This window comes from Alosa pseudoharengus, unplaced genomic scaffold (genome assembly GCF_046254945.1).
Source record: "Alosa pseudoharengus isolate Yale_2024_CS ecotype anadromous, Long Island Sound unplaced genomic scaffold, YU_APseudo_1.1 YU_APseudo_1.1_scf_24, whole genome shotgun sequence".
Classification (NCBI taxonomy): Eukaryota; Metazoa; Chordata; class Actinopteri; order Clupeiformes; family Clupeidae; genus Alosa; species Alosa pseudoharengus.
In genome coordinates, this window is record NW_027468689.1 from 4,552,859 (window position 1) to 4,570,351 (window position 17,493).

At 40.0% G+C, this 17,493-nt stretch overlaps 1 protein-coding gene across 3 annotated transcripts in view; it reads left to right on the plus strand.

Annotated features, from left to right (window-relative positions):
• Window positions 1-17,493, plus strand: part of rasa3 (RAS p21 protein activator 3) — a 45,059-nt gene that overhangs the window by 10,898 nt on the left and 16,668 nt on the right. For 2 of the 3 annotated variants that reach the window (XR_012990903.1, XM_076302879.1), the window contains exons 2-14: window positions 1,691-1,808; window positions 3,485-3,588; window positions 6,251-6,345; window positions 9,836-9,912; window positions 10,550-10,630; window positions 11,147-11,219; window positions 11,599-11,631; window positions 12,449-12,522; window positions 12,680-12,784; window positions 14,017-14,173; window positions 14,836-14,984; window positions 15,336-15,450; window positions 15,612-15,686. Coding sequence is in view for 2 of the 3 variants with exons in the window: in XM_076302879.1 (XP_076158994.1) it covers window positions 1,691-1,808; window positions 3,485-3,588; window positions 6,251-6,345; window positions 9,836-9,912; window positions 10,550-10,630; window positions 11,147-11,219; window positions 11,599-11,631; window positions 12,449-12,522; window positions 12,680-12,784; window positions 14,017-14,173; window positions 14,836-14,984; window positions 15,336-15,450; window positions 15,612-15,686 (1,256 nt within the window). In the remaining variant the exon portion in view is untranslated. The remainder of the gene's footprint in view (window positions 1-1,690; window positions 1,809-3,484; window positions 3,589-6,250; window positions 6,346-9,835; window positions 9,913-10,549; window positions 10,631-11,146; window positions 11,220-11,598; window positions 11,632-12,448; window positions 12,523-12,679; window positions 12,785-14,016; window positions 14,174-14,835; window positions 14,985-15,335; window positions 15,451-15,611; window positions 15,687-17,493) is intronic. The other variant, XM_076302880.1, reaches the window with a different exon arrangement.

Here is a 17,493-nt window from a genome sequence, read left to right on the forward strand (position 1 = left end):
AAGAAAATTGAAGATATTAAGTAGAACCCTAAGGCTCCAAATGTTTATTGTCTCTCATAACTCAAGGCTTAAAGAGCTGAACAAAACAGCCCTGTGTGCTTGTGGAGTCGGATCCCCATTTAACAGCATTGGGGACTCAGTTGGGGGTCACATTCTAGCACTGATGAAGTTGGTTTCCAATGTCAGTGCACAGCTGTTGTCAGTTAAACATCTAATTCTTTAGATGTTTCTTAGCATTTAGAGAAATGTATCTTTATTAAAGTTGTTTCACATCCAACTCCATCTTGTCTCTCAGCGTCTTCAAACAACCACATATTGTTCTATTCAGTATCTTCAAAACTACATCTTGGATGAAGTCGGAATTCCATTTGTACTGTCTCATTTCCTGTTGTGTCTTTTTCTCTCTCTCTCTCTTTCCCTTCCTCTCCTTATTTCTATGGCACAGAATTGGCCGTTGGTTTTCCCTGCCTTTCTGGGTTTGGGGGGGGGGGTTGGGAAGGTCACCATTTCATTGACCATTATAAGGAAGTCTGAGGCTTTTTTATACTTTCTATGCAGTGGGTCTCAGGGCGACGGACAGTGACATGCTATGTCCCAGTTTTCTGCCTGTCACATAATTGTCAGTATATCAATATTGGGTTGTGTGATGTGACACAAGTGTGGATCTCTTTGGTGGAGTTAGTGTGCTCTCATTTTGTCAGAAGCTAATTGAATGCAAGCTCTCTCACACTCACATCTTAGTGCATTTATTCAAATCTGTAAGTCAAAGGGAATGAAACAGGATACGAAGATCCAAGATTCACTTTGAAAAGGGGCCCCACCACCGTTTCACCCAGTATTACGCAACGCTTCCAAATAGAACAAGAATAAAATTATCAGAAAATTAAAAGAACAAAAACAACCCAACGTCACGTCGCCAGTGTCCCACTTTATTAGGCGACTAAGCATGTTAGTGAAATAACACCCAAAGACTAATTATCTGCTGAATCAGCGTGTGCTTACAACAAAGAGAAAGTGGCCTAGCATATAGGGGTAAAAATATCCCTATGTCTTACATGCCAAACCCTATTCAAATAGGAAGAAATGCTGTTACAAACAGTATTGTACTTTGGCATACCTTGAATGCCCCTCAAGTACACCACCCACATAAGGGTAAAGAGTATCTCTGGATACAAACAAGAGGAATGTGAAAGGCATCAGACAGCGCCTTGGGTGATGAATGTGGAAAACCTGAGGTGATGATGAAAGTCTGGCGTAAGACATTTACATTTATTCATTTAGCAGACTCTTTTATCCAAAGCGACTTACACATGTCAATTATATTACAAGGGCCAACTTGGGGTTAAGTGTCTTACTCAAGGGCACAACGGTGGAAGCCGGTAATTGAACTCACAACTTTTTGACTGCTCCTTGACCACTAGGCTACCACTGCCCACAAGAACATCTACGAAGATGCTGTACCACAAAACCTATTTCCCAAAGTGTTTTTCCTAGCAATAACAGAGAAAGCAGTACTTAACAGGATTTGTCAAGTGAGCTATCTCAATTGTCAGTATTTTGTTGAGTTGAGCCTTTGATACCTCCAGATGGCTCTACTGTGGCGTTTGGTGGCCCAGACAATCAGGTAATTTGGTCATTTTGAGTGAGTTATAACTTTGCTGATCGTTTCTGTTTTGGTTTTGTTTCCTAGGAGAGGCAAAGAACATTCCACCATACCCAGGCCCCAACAGAATGAGAGACTGCTACTGCACTGTGAATTTAGACCAAGAGGAAGTATTCCGAACCAAGATCATAGAGAAGTCCCTGTGGTAAGATTATCTCCAAGTTTGCCATGTTATGTCGCTTGTAAGTTATATTAATGCAAATCAGAACTACACGAGAGCCGTCTTGTTTTGTATATTTGTAAAATATAGTGATTCGGGATGTGGGCTTGTCCTGATTTTAGCTACTTGTACAAAGTCTTAGTTCAGTAACAACAGCAATTTTCTGAATGATGCCCAGCAGGGTCACTTCATTATGTTTCAAGATGAGGGATTTTATTTACAAATATTTTGTTTGTTTTTGTATTGTATGGGTGCCAATAAATGTGGAGGGCGCTATATCACACTGTTCTAAAACTAGACCGATTTCGAACTGATGACTGATTCTTTGTCTTACTTATTATTTATTATTATTGTTTGGTTTTGTTTATGTAAAGCCTCTGACCTCTGTGTATGAAATGGGCTATATAAATAAACTTGACTTGACTTGACTTGATTAAAAGTTTGCAATTGTGAAAAATTAAGACTAAGATAAGATATTTGAGGTGATTGTCACAGATCTATAATTTCAGGACATGGACGTGGAGCTGCATAAAACACACAACATTGCACAAAAACACATGCAATTTTAAACCACATTATCTCAAATCTGCTCCTGCCAAATTTCAAAGAAAACATGTTTGCCACGAATGTCCACTTCTTATTGCTTAATTTGAACGCACCTCTAGCTTTAGGCTCATCGTACCACTGATTTCACTTTGTAGTAAAACCTTCAGGTGTGATATTGTTGTGACAATTGACACACAAACATGAGACATGGACCATGAACAGTACCTGTGTAGTGAAAAGAAATCTTGTGTTTGTGTTGGAACTAGGGCTGTCAAAATAACTGATTAATTTTGATTAATTAATTTGAGAAAAAATAACTTTTGCAATTAGTAAATAAAAATTAGTGCAGATTAATCGATTCCGTATGACCTTTGACCCCGAGCCGTTCTAGTCAGTAAAAATTACACTGTAAAATGAAGGAGAGAGAAGAAAACGTGCTGCCTGGATCATTGATTGGAACATTTACTTTTAAAAAATGGCCTGATGGTGTTGATAAAAATAAAGTGTTGAAAATAAAGTCCTCTGCAATGTCTGCAGCAAGGAATTTGCATATCACCAGAGTTCATCAACTCTATAGTTGCACATAAATGCAAAGAAATAAGTGTTGACATTGAGGGGAGTGTTCATTTATTTTCATTGTGTCCCCTAGGTTATATCTGTGGCCTGAAATGCCTTGTATGTGAAAAAAAAACTTCTTCCCGAAGCACTGTTGAATTTATTTCCTCAGCATATTAGGTCATATCATAGATTATTACGGCCATTATTTGAACAGTGAAAATAATAATAAAAGAGTTGTTGAACTTTAATGTCACTAATGCTGATTATTCAATGATTCATTTGAATTCACAGAAAAAATATATATGCGATTAATTTAGATTAATTAATCACAGAGTATGTAATTAATTAGATTAATTTTTTGAATCGATTGACAGCCCTAGTTGGAACGCATGGTGTGGTCTCTTAATCACTATGTTGGGTTGTGATGAAAGGACCTTGAACTGTGTTCATTGAATGAAAACTGATGTGTAAATAAAATCTTGTTGTTGTTATTACTACTCTGTTTTTATCTGTTCCTTTTGTTTAACTTATAATGAAAGCCTGTTTCTCTCTTTCAGTCCTTTTTATGGAGAAGATTTCTACTGTGAAATTCCACGAAGTTTCCGGCACCTTTCTTTCTATATCTTTGACAGGGATGTCTTCAGAAGGGACTCCAGCATTGGTAAGGATGTTGGTGTTTTCCATTATAGAACTTTTTCAATTGAGAAACAGTGTTTCCCACAGAATTGGATTCAATTTGTGGCGGTAGCTGACTTTGACAAAGGGGGGGGGGGGGGGGGGTTATTAAGATCGTCTTGGTAGTGTATCTAATTGAGTGCCTGTCACTTTTTAAGACGTTTGAGGGAACCCTTGCAATTGTAACACAGTTGAAAGGCTGCTGATGTGTGGATGCAATTCATAACGTTTTCTACATAGTTAAAATAAAGGTTCGTACTTCTCTTTTGAATTTTGGAAAACACTTTTCCATTTACATCGGGATTTTGCAAACATTCAGTGTCAGAGTCAATAAAATGAGCCCTTCAACGAAATTGACAAGCAGCTGTAAGTGGCTAGCATTCTAAATTCGGCATCCAAACAGTATTCTAACGTTAGCTTTGAGATACTGCTTGATTTCATAACTTAACTTAGTTTAGTCTCTTCAATGTAGCCTACTATGTTGTGATAAGACCTTAGCAGAGTTCACTTCAATGCAGCAGTTTTGAACAAATTTGCGCAGCATAGTCACGATGCTAAGCGGATTTAATAGCAATTTAGCCAGACGTCTTCTATGCAATGCTTATATGTGGTAACAACAATCCTTCAACAATCGTGAATATTTTGTTAAATGCACATGCAGAGGAGTGGCAGCGGGATACGTGAGAGAGCGGGGCGGGGCAAGGAAAGGCTGCGTGCGTAAAAAGCGCAGCTCAATGGCAATGCAAGGATTTGACCTTATATTTAAATTAAATTAAATTAAATTAAACATAGAATATTCATCTGTGGCGGACGATTTTTATTTTGTGGCGCCCCGCCACAGATTAGTCAATGTATGGGAAACACTGAGAAAGTATTTGCGATTTGTGGACTGAAAGCCACTGATTGGTCAAATGTAACATCCATGGAGTGACTGAGAATAATTTGAAAGAAAAGTCCAAGTCGACAAACAATTGACATGATGTGTAAGATGACGATTTATAAGCCCCTGAAGAATGAGATCAGAGGAAGGCCACTTTAGCTGAAATATGTGGGCATGATTTTAATTGATAGCCAAGCTCAATAAAGGCTTTTTACTTACAAATATCCTCTTGAGTGCCTAAGACTCACTACTAAATTTGAGATCAGAGAGAAGTTTGAATGAAAAATTATTTCATTTGGGGCCTACCAAGAAACAATTTCCTATCGGTTGTGACAACAACCATGTACTGTAGGTCCCTAATGATCCAAAGTACCTTTGGCTGACATAGAAGTTATTGTTTTCACATCACAGAAAGACCCAATCAAGTATTTCAGTGTTTCTGTGTAACTTTCCGTTGTGACAGCATGGCATGGCAAAAAAAATCTATCAATCTAACCAAATCAATCAATCAGTCCAGCTAGACTGACATCACACCCTGCGGCTGGCGTGAGATTAACACAATGCACTAAAAATGTAATATGAATGTTCTTATAGCACACTTTAACAACACCACCACATTGCATTTGTATAGCGCTTTTTAAGGCACCCAAAGTGCTTCACAGTGAACCTCACTAACCACCACCAATGTGTAGCACCCACCTGAGTGATGCACGGCAGCCATTATGCACCAGAACGCTCACCACCCACCAGCTGGAGGTGGAGAGTGAGGGAATGAATGAATGAATGAATGAATGAATGAATGAATGGATGAATGGATGAATGGAGGTGGAGAGTGAAGGGAACGTTACTCATCTTTACCAGGGGTGCTGGCGGACACTGTGTTTATCTTAATAGTTGATTGCCTGTATGTATATATGTATATATATATATGTGTGTGTGACGTGTGTGTCTACATGTTGTGTATAGTAAATATGAGCGCTGTAGGGGTAAGCATGAGGGGCCGGATGCCGTCTCACAAGAAAGATAATTTCTCTGTCTGTCTTCAGTGGTATATATTTTTTAAGCCTATTTTTTGGGTCTTTTTATGCCTTTTAATGAGATAGGATAGTGGAGAATGACAGGAAGTGAGTGGGAGAGAGAGTCGGGGTGGGATCCGGAAAGGACCACGGGGCGGGAATCAAACCCGGGTCGCCCGCGTACGGTGCAGGTGCCCCAGCCAGTCCCGCCACGGCTGGGGCCAGTCTTCAGTGGTATATTAGGGTACATTGAGAAGCAGTGCGAGGCCACGCACATCCCAGGCCCAAAAGTGTGCACAAAGTATAAGGTCTGAGGAAGAGCCGCACAGCTCGAAACGTCACAAACTAATAACATTTGGAATGGGAGCTACCTGGTGCGTGGATCATCCCTTTTTTGGATATCGAAGCAAATGTCATTCTGTTTTGATGAACAAACATGGCTGCTTGTCTTCCTTCCTTTTCTCAAATTCACTGATGATCAGATATAGTTCACACACACACAATCACACACACACACACACACACACACACAAGAATATCAAGAATTCAAAATAACATCATGACTGCTGTACTGCTGTGTGATTTTATGTAGCGCCTATTCAAATTCTTGAAAAATAAGAATTCATATTTCTAAGAAATAGTTCTCAAGAAAACATATAAAGTTAGAGTTAAAACCATATTCACACATAGTAGTATCCATGTTTTATTTGTTATATTTTAATGAGAGTTGGTTTGTCTTGTGTCTACTACAGGTAAGGTTGCAGTGAAGAAAGAAGACCTACAGAAATATCACGGCAAAGACACTTGGTTCCAGCTGCAACCTGTCTGTGCTGATTCGGAAGTACAGGTGAACCTCCCGCCCAACCCCACACACAGACAACCCCACACACAGACAACCCCACACACAGACAACCCCACACACACAGACAACTCCACACACAGACAACCACACACACAGACAAACCCACAGACAGGCAACTCCACACACAGACAACCACACACACAGACAACCCCACACACAGACAACCCCACACACAGACAAACCCACACACACAGACAACCCCACACACACACAGACAACCCCACACACAGACAACCCCACACACAGACAAACCCACACACACAGACAACCACACACACACACAGACAACCACACACACACACAGACAACTCCACACACAGACAAACCCACAGACAGGCAACTCCACACACAGACAACCACACACACAGACAACCACACACAGACAACCACACACAGACAAACCCACACACAAACAACCCCACACACAGACAAACCCACACACAGACAAACCCACACACAAACAACCCCACACACACAAACAACCCCACACACACAGACAAACCCACACACAAACCCACACACAAACAACCCCACACACAGGCAAACCCACACACAGACAAACCCACACACACAGACAAACCCACACACAGACAAACCCACACACACAGACAACCACACACACACACAGACAACTCCACACACAGACAACCACACACACAGACAAACCCACAGACAGGCAACTCCACACACAGACAACCACACACACAGACAAACCCACACACAAACAACCCCACACACACAAACAACCCCACACACACAGACAAACCCACACACAAACCCACACACAAACCCACACACAAACAACCCCACACACAGACAAACCCACACACAGACAAACCCACACACACAGACAAACCCACACACAGACAAACCCACACACACAGACAACCTCCCACCCAACCCCGCACACAGACAGCCCCGCACTCACAGGCAACCCTACACACAGACAACCTCCCACCCAACCACACACACAGACAACCTCCCACCTAACCACACACACAGAAAACCCCACACACAGACAGCCCCACACTCACAGGCAACCCTACACACAGACAACCTCCCACCCAACCACACACACAGACAACCTCCCACCTAACCACACACACAGAAAACCCCACACACAGACAGCCCCACACTCACAGGCAACCCCACACACAGACAGCCCCACACTCACAGGCAACCCCACACACAGACAACCTCCCACCCAACCACACACACAGACAACCTCCCACCTAACCACACACACAGAAAACCCCACACACAGACAGCCCCACACTCACAGGCAACCCCACACACAGACAACCTCCCACCCAACCACACACACAGAAAACCCCACACACAGACAGCCCCACACTCACAGGCAACCCCACACACAGACAACCTCCCACCTAACCACACACACAGAAAACCCCACACACAGACAGCCCCACACTCACAGGCAACCCCACACACAGAAAACCCCACACACAGACAGCCCCACACTCACAGGCAACCCCACACACAGAAAACCCCACACACAGACAACCTCCCACCTAACCACACACACAGGCAACCCCACACACAGACAGCCCCACACACACAGGCAACCCCACACACAGACACACAAAAAACTGCCCATTCTCCCCTTCTGGAGCAATTTTATGGATGCCACGCCATGCCTGTGAAGCATAACACACAGTGCTCTCGTCTGTGTGTACTGAATAGCAGAGCATAACTTCAAACAAACAGAGCGTGTGTAGACCACAAACAAAGCATCAATGTCAGAAGGACAGCCTGTCCAGTCTCCTTCAGGAAAGACAGCGGATTGGACAGTGGAGGTCTTATTTAAAAAAAAAAAGAAAACAATTCATTCTCATATGATGGTTCAACAGTAAACTATTTACTAAGGCGCAGACAGGAAAGAGTAGTGCACAGTTCATTAACACAAACATAACAAACCTTAGGGACTTATAATAATAACAGGTGCCTGTTTCTGAAATAACACAAACATAACAAACCTTAGGGACTTATAATAATAACAGGTGCCTGTTTGCCACAAACTGCTTGTGTGTCACATTTTCTATTGATTGTGTATGTTTGGTGTAAACTACTGGATGCCTAAATTTCCTTTGAGATTGATAAAGTACCTACAGTACGGTATTATAAATGACAACTCAGAAAGGATAGCTGCTGAGATGTATCTGTGTCAGTTTACTTCAATGATTGTGAAGAAATGGTAAATAAAATGTAAATAGTTATTTTCTACAGGAACAGAAAGTGAAATTTAAACCACACAAAGTTAAGGAACAATAATCTATCCATTATCATGGATATTTGTATTCCTAATGAATGTCTTTTAATTAGTTGTTCTTTAACATTTATTTATTTATTTTTTTATTTTTTTATTGGTGTTTACAACATAGAAGACAGACATGTAAACAACGGTAATGAAAACATGAAAACAAACAAACAACAACAACAAAATCATACACAAACAAACAAAAAAGCATTTTTATACATATTTTAGCTATATAACCCAGTCATTTTCATATTTAAGCTGTAAATTAACTCCATGACATGAACATGAAAATAGCAGAGTATGACACATTGTGGCAACAGATAGATTATTATCCATAAATATCAGAATAAAAATAAATAAATAAATAATAATAATAAAAAAGTATTGATCTTTATCCCATTTTTTTGTGATAGCTAATTTTCTCCAATCATCTGATTGTGGTTTTATTTTCTTTTTTATCATGTTCTTAGTCATTAAATAATGGTGTTTTAGAAACATGATGAATGGTTCCAATGTAATACATTTTTCTTTTTTGAAAATAATTTTTTTTCCAAGGAGCACAATAATGTTTAACAGCATATTTTGTTCTTCCTGCAAACCCCAAATTATATTGATTGTTGTTATTGGTAAGTCAAGTCCTTGCTCAGACAGCCAAGCTGCCACCTTGCGCCAGAAAAGCATGACATCTGGACAATACCAAAACAAATGCATGGTGTCTTCCTCTTCTTCACCACAGTATCTACACATATTGTCTTCATTTATTCTCCAAATCTTTAACATTTTCTTTGTTGGTAGAATCTTGTAGAAAATTTTAACTTGAAAGGCCCATACATATGTTGAACAGGATGATTTGTACAGATTCTTAAAGACATCTAACCAAGGAAGTGGAGTATCAAAAATACTTTCCCAGTAGTCTTGAAAATAATATGGAGAAATTGCAGTATTTTTAAAAAATAAAAAGAAGCTGTACATGTCAAAATTTACTTTTTTGTGCCCCAACCATTTATAATTTTTAATAGCCGGACGGCAGACACCTAGGTTTGCATTTGAATCAAGTAGTGTTATTTTCCAAGATGAAGGGATTGCTGATAACAACTGTAAATACCGTAGTTTTGTACAAAAGTCTCCATATATTGACACAAAGGATTCATGTTCTTTAACATTTCTATTTGCTTTTGTGTTTTGTTTTTTTAATAGGGAAAAGTTCATCTTGAGCTGCGTCTCAGTGAAGTCATCACAGACAGTGGGGCCGTCTGTCATAAACTAGCCACACGGTGAGTCGGCTTATTTTCAGTAGCCTGTCTTTCTAAGTGAAGCTATCATATCATTCTTTAATTAATATCGTTAACATCATTATGAATGTCATGACATCCAAGACCTGATCACAGAGCTATTGACAGATAAGTCATATTCAATGTCACTGGAAATGAGGGCTTGCCCTCAGTGATTGCTCGAGTTGAGATAAATTAGATGTGGCAGGTATTGTTGTCCAGAAACATTAAAGGGTAGCTCTTGGTTTGGGAATGAAAACGATGGTGGAGAAAGCTGTATGCCCAGGGCTGCACTAGCAAAGCACATGTAGTGAATGACTCGGCCTCGCTATACTCCCTGTTGGTCTGGGTGAACACAGATGAACCTGTCCTATTTTAAGACCTCTTATCGAGACAAATTTGCTTAACACACTGGCAGCCAAATTTGCTTGTTTATGCTTAGATTTGTAATAATCTGTCTTATATTTGGAGAGGCATTTTTGCAATGTATGCAAGGATATACATATATTACAGGTGAATAGGTTAAAAAAGAAAGAAAAAGCTGGACGAGAGCCACTGTCTAACTAGCTCCCCTTTACTTGTTTTGTTGTATGTTGCATGTGTGTGTGCTGACATGGAACACGTTTGTGTTGTCACATAGGGTACTGGAGTGTCAGGGCCTACCCATCGTCAATGGACAGTGTGATCCTTATGCTGCTGTGTCTGTACTGGGCCCATCCAGGTTAGAATCAACAACAACAACATCAACACCAACACACTGCATTTACAGTGCAAATAGCACTTTTCAAGGTGCTTTTCCAGTGAAGGGGGAACCTCACTAAACCATCGCCACTGTGTATAGCACCCACCTGGGTGATGCACGGCAGCCATTATGCGTCAGAACATTCACCACACATCAGCTTTAGGTGGCGACTGGCGAGTGAGAAATAGCCATGCCACAGCTCCTGATAGGCATCCTCAAAGATCCATGCACTTTGCACTTTGTCTACTGACAAAAAATATAATCAAGTCTATTTGTGTCAAGGCTTTGGCTTATCTACATCAACACGCTCAAAATTCCCAAACTTTTGCACTCATATTCCAAGAGGCACAAAGACTATCAGTATCAGATATTTGCACACTGTCTGTGTCTATTTGTACACAAGAACACATGGTTAACTTTTAAAGCAGCCCCATGCTTGTGTCCCATGTTGCCACTGAATTGGACATTAACTACCTGTTTTATTTTCTTGTGAAGGTCGGAGGCCAAGAAGACTAAAGTAAAAAGGAAAACCAACAACCCTCAGTTTGATGAAGTGTTTTATTTTGAGGTAAGCCTTTTGGTTTATGTAACGCATGGTAGCATCTAGGATTACGTCATAGACAAATACCATGACCATGTAATCCGGTCCTTGATTTCTGTTCTGAATTTGTGTTGCTTCCTCTAGCCCTTGCTATTTGGAATATTGCAATATATATATAAAAAACATTCAATGTGCAAATGGATCCTATGTGTATTTACACAAAATCCTACATGGCTATCTGCAGATGTATATTATAACACATCAGGTTCTGTGAGATTATTCCATGGTCTCTATATCTCTGTATGTGCCAGTAGAATTCCAGAATTTCTCATGCTTTTAAACCATCTAATTTAAAAGGGGGTGGGGTGTTTCTAATCACATGCACCTTTTTATCAAATTCAAATAGTGCAAAGTAGTGTGTGCACTGAACAGAAAAACGGTAAAATTGGAAACAAACATACATGTCTGGTGCTGGGTTAAATAGACACTTATGGGTGGACGGATGTCTGGTGTTGGGTCAAATTCCCCGTGGAGATCAATAAAGTATTTATCTATCTATCTATCTATCTATCTATCTATCTATCTATCTAAATAGACACTTATGGGTGGACGGATGTCTGGTGCTGGGTTAAATAGACACTTATGGGTTGACTGATGTCTGGTGCTGGGTTAAATTTATGGGTGGACTGATGTCTGGTGCTGGGTTAAATTTATGGGTGGACTGATGTCTGGTGCTGGGTTAAATTTATAGGTGGACTGATGTCTGGTGCTGGGTTAAATTTATAGGTGGACTGATGTCTGGTACTGGGTTAAATACTTCCTTTGTACTTGCGTCTGTTCACTGTGTTTCTAGCTAATTCATTTTTCCTTATAGATACACATTTTGTATATGTTTTTTTATATTTGGCCTTATTGTTTTTATTCTGTTAAATTCTGTTTTGTCTATTAATAATATTGGTATTTTTATTTTGACTATAAACTGTTAATTGTAATGTTAATGTAATGTTTATTGATGTCATTGTAAGTCGCTTTGGATAAAAATGTCTGCTAAATACCATAAACCTAAACATACGTTATTAGCCTATGTTTTGAAGTTTTGATTTTGTAGGACAATTCTGTTCATAACTGTGGACTAACTGTTAAACAGATTGCATTTTAATGTTTTAATGAAACAATGAGGAATAACTGATTGCACAGTACACTCTAATGAGCAAACTTGTTTATTGTTAATTCACCAACAAAGTTCTGTGTTTTAGGTGACCAGACCCCTGAGTTACACCAAAAGACAGTTCGATGTGGAGGAGGAGGATGTGGACAAGTTAGCCCTACGGTGGGTTGTGTTGGTGTGAATTTATGTGACGATGATGCTTGTGAGGTATTGAGTTTGTGGGTTCTGTGAAATAGCCCCTCGTGTGTGTGATATGTGGTGTAATAAACTGGTTGTTGTTGAGATTCAGGATTGATACGGTATGTATTCTGTGTGGCAGGGTGGACTTGTGGAATGCCAGTAACCTGAAGTTTGGAGATGAGTTTCTTGGAGGGGTACGAATACCCCTGAAGGTGCTCGGACAAGCAGGTGTCCATGATGCATGGTGAGCCCTTTGTCTGTTATATGTAAGGGATCTTGCTTCGTACTGAAGGGACTTATTTTCGGACAATGACTGGCGTTCTATACATTATCCTGCTTATTACACGGCTACTTGCCAAAACGAAAAACTAAACTCTACATGATATGACTCTTTAGCCTACATATAGCCTATTTGTTACCGTTTCACCATTGCTTTTGCTGAGAAACAAATAGTTCGCAACACACGGTAAATTTTTCTTTAGAACACAGCAGATCAACCGTCTGCTTTCACTTTTGAATGAAGTTCCAATGCAAGAAGTGACCAGACTAATTGCAGAGTGAGAGATATGAAAGATGTGAATTAGAAGCACAAAACCCATTTTCCTTGACCGCGGTCTGTTATACTTAACAACCGTCTGTTATCGAGAAATATCAGACCACCGAACGTTAGGAAGGCCCATTCAAGTGAATGGAGCATTCTGCAGCATTATGAAGAGCCGTGTAATAAATATATTTCTAAAACTAATAGTTTCGGTCCTTGATTGTGATTGGCTGAATCACGTTCGATGCCGTTATAAAATCCAACACAAACATACACCTTGACCCCATTCCGTTCTATATTACTGTGCTACCACAACTTGATACAAAAGTTAAAGTAGCTGCGTCTCGACGTTGCTTGCCAACCATTCAGATAGAGGAAATATAATTCTTGGTGGAAGAATGATTATCTAGGAATAACTCGTTATATTTCTAGTTGCTTTGCCTTTACTTTATGAAACTTTGCCAGGTATTTATAGCAACCGTTTTAGAAAAGCAATAAGCCACTCGAGTCCGTAGGTTACGTTGATTCTACAACAGCTAAGGGGGGGTTTAGGCACATACTTTATTGTCCGTAGTGTACATTTGTCTTGGACTCATATGCTGCTCACAGAAATAGTTTCACAGTACAATAAAAACAGCACAAAAACAAAAACGAACAAAAACAAGTGCAAATTACACCTAGACATATAGCCATAGACAACACCACACAAACTTTGTGTTTGTGTGTCACAACAGTATATTGCACATAACAGACTGTGTCATCACTGCAGTCTACTGCACATGTACCACCGCTTGGTAAAGCGTGTAACACCTGACATGCTGCACACACTCCATAACAAACATTTTGAAACTGTTGCACAGAGCTGTCTCTGACTGTCTGTAGGTGTGTCAGTTCTTCTGGATATCTGTGACTGACTGTGATTGTTTTCTCCTCAGGTACTTCCTGCAGCCAAGAGACAATGGCAATAAATCAGTAAAGGCAGATGAGTTGGGTTCGCTGAGGCTAAACATTGTTTACACAGAGGACCATGTCTTCCCCTCTGAACACTACAGTCCACTCCGAGACCTCGTGCTGCACTCAGCATCTTATGAGGTGTGTGTGTGTGTGTATGCGCAAGCATATTTCCTGTGAGCACATAGTGCTATCATAAGGTGCTAGTTAGAGGTGTAGCCGCAAGATTCCATCTACACATATGTGGATTTGTGTGTTCTACACAGTGTGGTGATGGTTATGCGTTTTAGTTAGCAGTAGTAGAGGAGGTTTAAAACCGAATTGAACTGAGAGGATTGAGACTCTATGGGACTATTAATTCGCTATCACCGTGTTGTAGCCTGTCGAATGAGACTATATGGGAATATTAATATGTTATATAGATTTTATATTTATGGGAGTATGAATGCCTTATCTCTGTGTTGTAGCCTGTTGAATGAGACTGTATGAGCGTATAAATATTATATTATTTATATTTATGGGAGTATGAATGCCTTATCTCGGTGTTGTAGCCTGTTGAATGAGACTGTATGAGCGTATAAATATTATATTATTTATATTTATGGGAGTATGAATGCCTTATCTCGGTGTTGTAGCCTGTTGAATGAGACTGTATGAGCGTATAAATATTATATTATTTATATTTATGGGAGTATGAATGCCTTATCTCGGTGTTGTAGCCTGTTGAATGAGACTGTATGAGCGTATAAATATGATATTATTTATATTTATGGGAGTATGAATGCCTTATCTCCTTGTTGTAGCCTGTGTCAGCATCAGCAGCCCATATCCTGGGTGAGGTGTGCAGGGAGAAGCAGGAGGCGGCTGTCCCCTTAGTACGGCTCTATCTGCACTCTGGAAATATTGTGCCTTTCGTCAGTGCCATCGCCCATGCCGAAGTCAATCGGACACAGTGAGTCTAACACAACATAGCACCAAACAAATTTCCCTTCAATTCCCCATTTATGATGTTCAAATATCATATAAAGTCTGTGTGACTTTGGACAAAAGCATCTGCTAAATAGCAGTCAACTTTGAAATCACTGATTTTAGAAACATCTTGTAATAACTTTGCCCCACCTCTTGATGTCAAACGAATCCCATTCAAATAGTGCTTTACACCTGCGATGGAGTAATTGCCCACCAGTGAATTAATGTTCATGTTATTTTAATGTTCATGTTATTTTAATGTTTATGTTATTTTATGTGAATAAATGTTAGTTTTATAGTGTGGCTGATAAAAAATATGCTCACACTATTGCAGGGATCCTAACACCATCTTCAGAGGGAACTCACTCACATCAAAATGCATCGATGAAACCATGAAGCTAGCAGGGATGCACTATTTGCAGGTCACATTGAAACCTATCATTGATGAGGTGAGATAATACTTTTGATATTTTGTTAAAGACGTTATAAGTCTTAGTAGAGAAGCATTAGTTTTCCTCGAAGTCTAGTTCTTCTGATGCCAAATTCCCTCTTTGCATGTTTACTTTCACTTTCACTATGAACTCTTCTTGTCTATGACCTTTTTTTGCAGATCTGCGCGGACCACAAACCCTGTGAGATTGACCCGGTCAAATTGAAGGAATCAGAACACCTTGAGACCAACAGGGTGAGTGTGCATGAGTATGTTTTAAGAAATGAAGGAACTTGATTGAAAGATAAGCAAAAAGATGACGCGTGGTTGAAACTTGGGAGTTGAGCATTGCGGGGGGTTGAGCCGCCTACTTCATCATGCTGTATGATTTGTGGCCAACCGTGGCCTACTGGTTAGCTCTTCAGACTTGTAACCGGAGGGTTGCCGGTTCGAACCCCGACCGGTAGGCACGGCTGAAGTGCCCTTGAGGAAGGCACCTAACCCCTCACTGCTCCCCGAGCGCCGCTGTTGTTGCAGGCAGCTCACTGCGCCGTCGATTAGTGTGTGCTTCACCTCACTGTGTGTTCACTGTGTGCTGAGTGTGTTTCACTAATTTACGGATTGGGATAAACACAGAGACCAAATTTCCCTCACGGGATCAAAAGAGTATATACACTTATACTGATAGTCTTATTCATCATGATGATATTATTGTTGGGGAGGTTGCATGGGGTTACAACCCTGCCATCCCCCCATGTGTTACGCCTGTGAGATAAAAAGCATGGAAAGATGTTTGCGGAAGTAGGTCAAGGGGAAGTCATAGAATAGCGTCCGCTTCGTTAAGCTGGTCTATCTTGTTTTCTTAGAGGAGACACAATGCCGATTCAGCTAAGATAGCTGTAATCGGCATGCTGCAATGAGAAGTCTTGTACATCTCATATGCTGAAAAAAAGTATTTATCGTTGATTAAAATGATAGACCATTTAGTTCTACCAGGGATTTGCCATTACACAAAGTCATACAAATAATTTTTTCTTTTTCATATAATTGGCAGTAGGTTGTTCTCTATATGTAGTGTTTTAATGAGATCTCTGGTCATGTCTTTGATGTGTAAAAGACAACCGCGTCCAGTCAAGGTCCATGAATACCTGACCAATGTCATCAGTGCTTTGTACACATGATTTATTAGTGCACTGATTGATCTTGGAATGTCATCTGCAGTTCCATCTCAGTAAAACCACAACAACGGAAACCACAAATATAACCCTCGTATTGTAAGACCATATGGGTTCGCATTTATTTATATGATGCGCAGTAGGCCTACAACGAGGAAGCTCAAAGCCACCTGTCAAACCACAAATTCTTTCAAAACCATTTCTGCGGTCACTGAGCTCGCTGAGACAAGCACCTCTCATTGAAGCTCGGGGCTCTGTCATGCTTACAGCATCCTGCTGATTTATGCAGGTTACACAGAATATGCTTGAGCACTGTTCCAGGCAGAAGCATTAATTAATCAAAATGGTTGTGTTTTCACAATGGACACAAGCTAAATTGTTAAATCTCAGGGTTTGTAATAATATTTCTATGTTGTGTAAATCTACAGGCAAGACTTCCTTCACACTTTACTTTGACACAGACTATACACAGGTGCTCAGTGGTTCTTGGGGATCAATCATACAAATTAAAATGTGCATTTGCACTGCGAGAGAGCAATTTTGTTTAATTTTATTTGTCCTGACAATGACATTGTGGAATACCAAACATGTGTTTGATTTAATTCTGTGTCTCAGTGTCTTGATAAAATAAGCATGCAATAATTGTGTTGTTGAGTTGTAGACAGATTTCTCAAGGGTGGTTCTAACATTCAATTGACATTTAATAGACTTGGCTAAACAAACTAGTATTGTTAAACATAGATCCATGCAAATTAACTAATTGACTTTTTTAATCGGTTGGGTTTACTATTGACCAGCTTTCACTGAATTGAAAAATAGCCACTGTATCCTCAATACAATAAGAACTCTTATTGTGAAAGCTGATATTGTTCATCCATATTTCACCA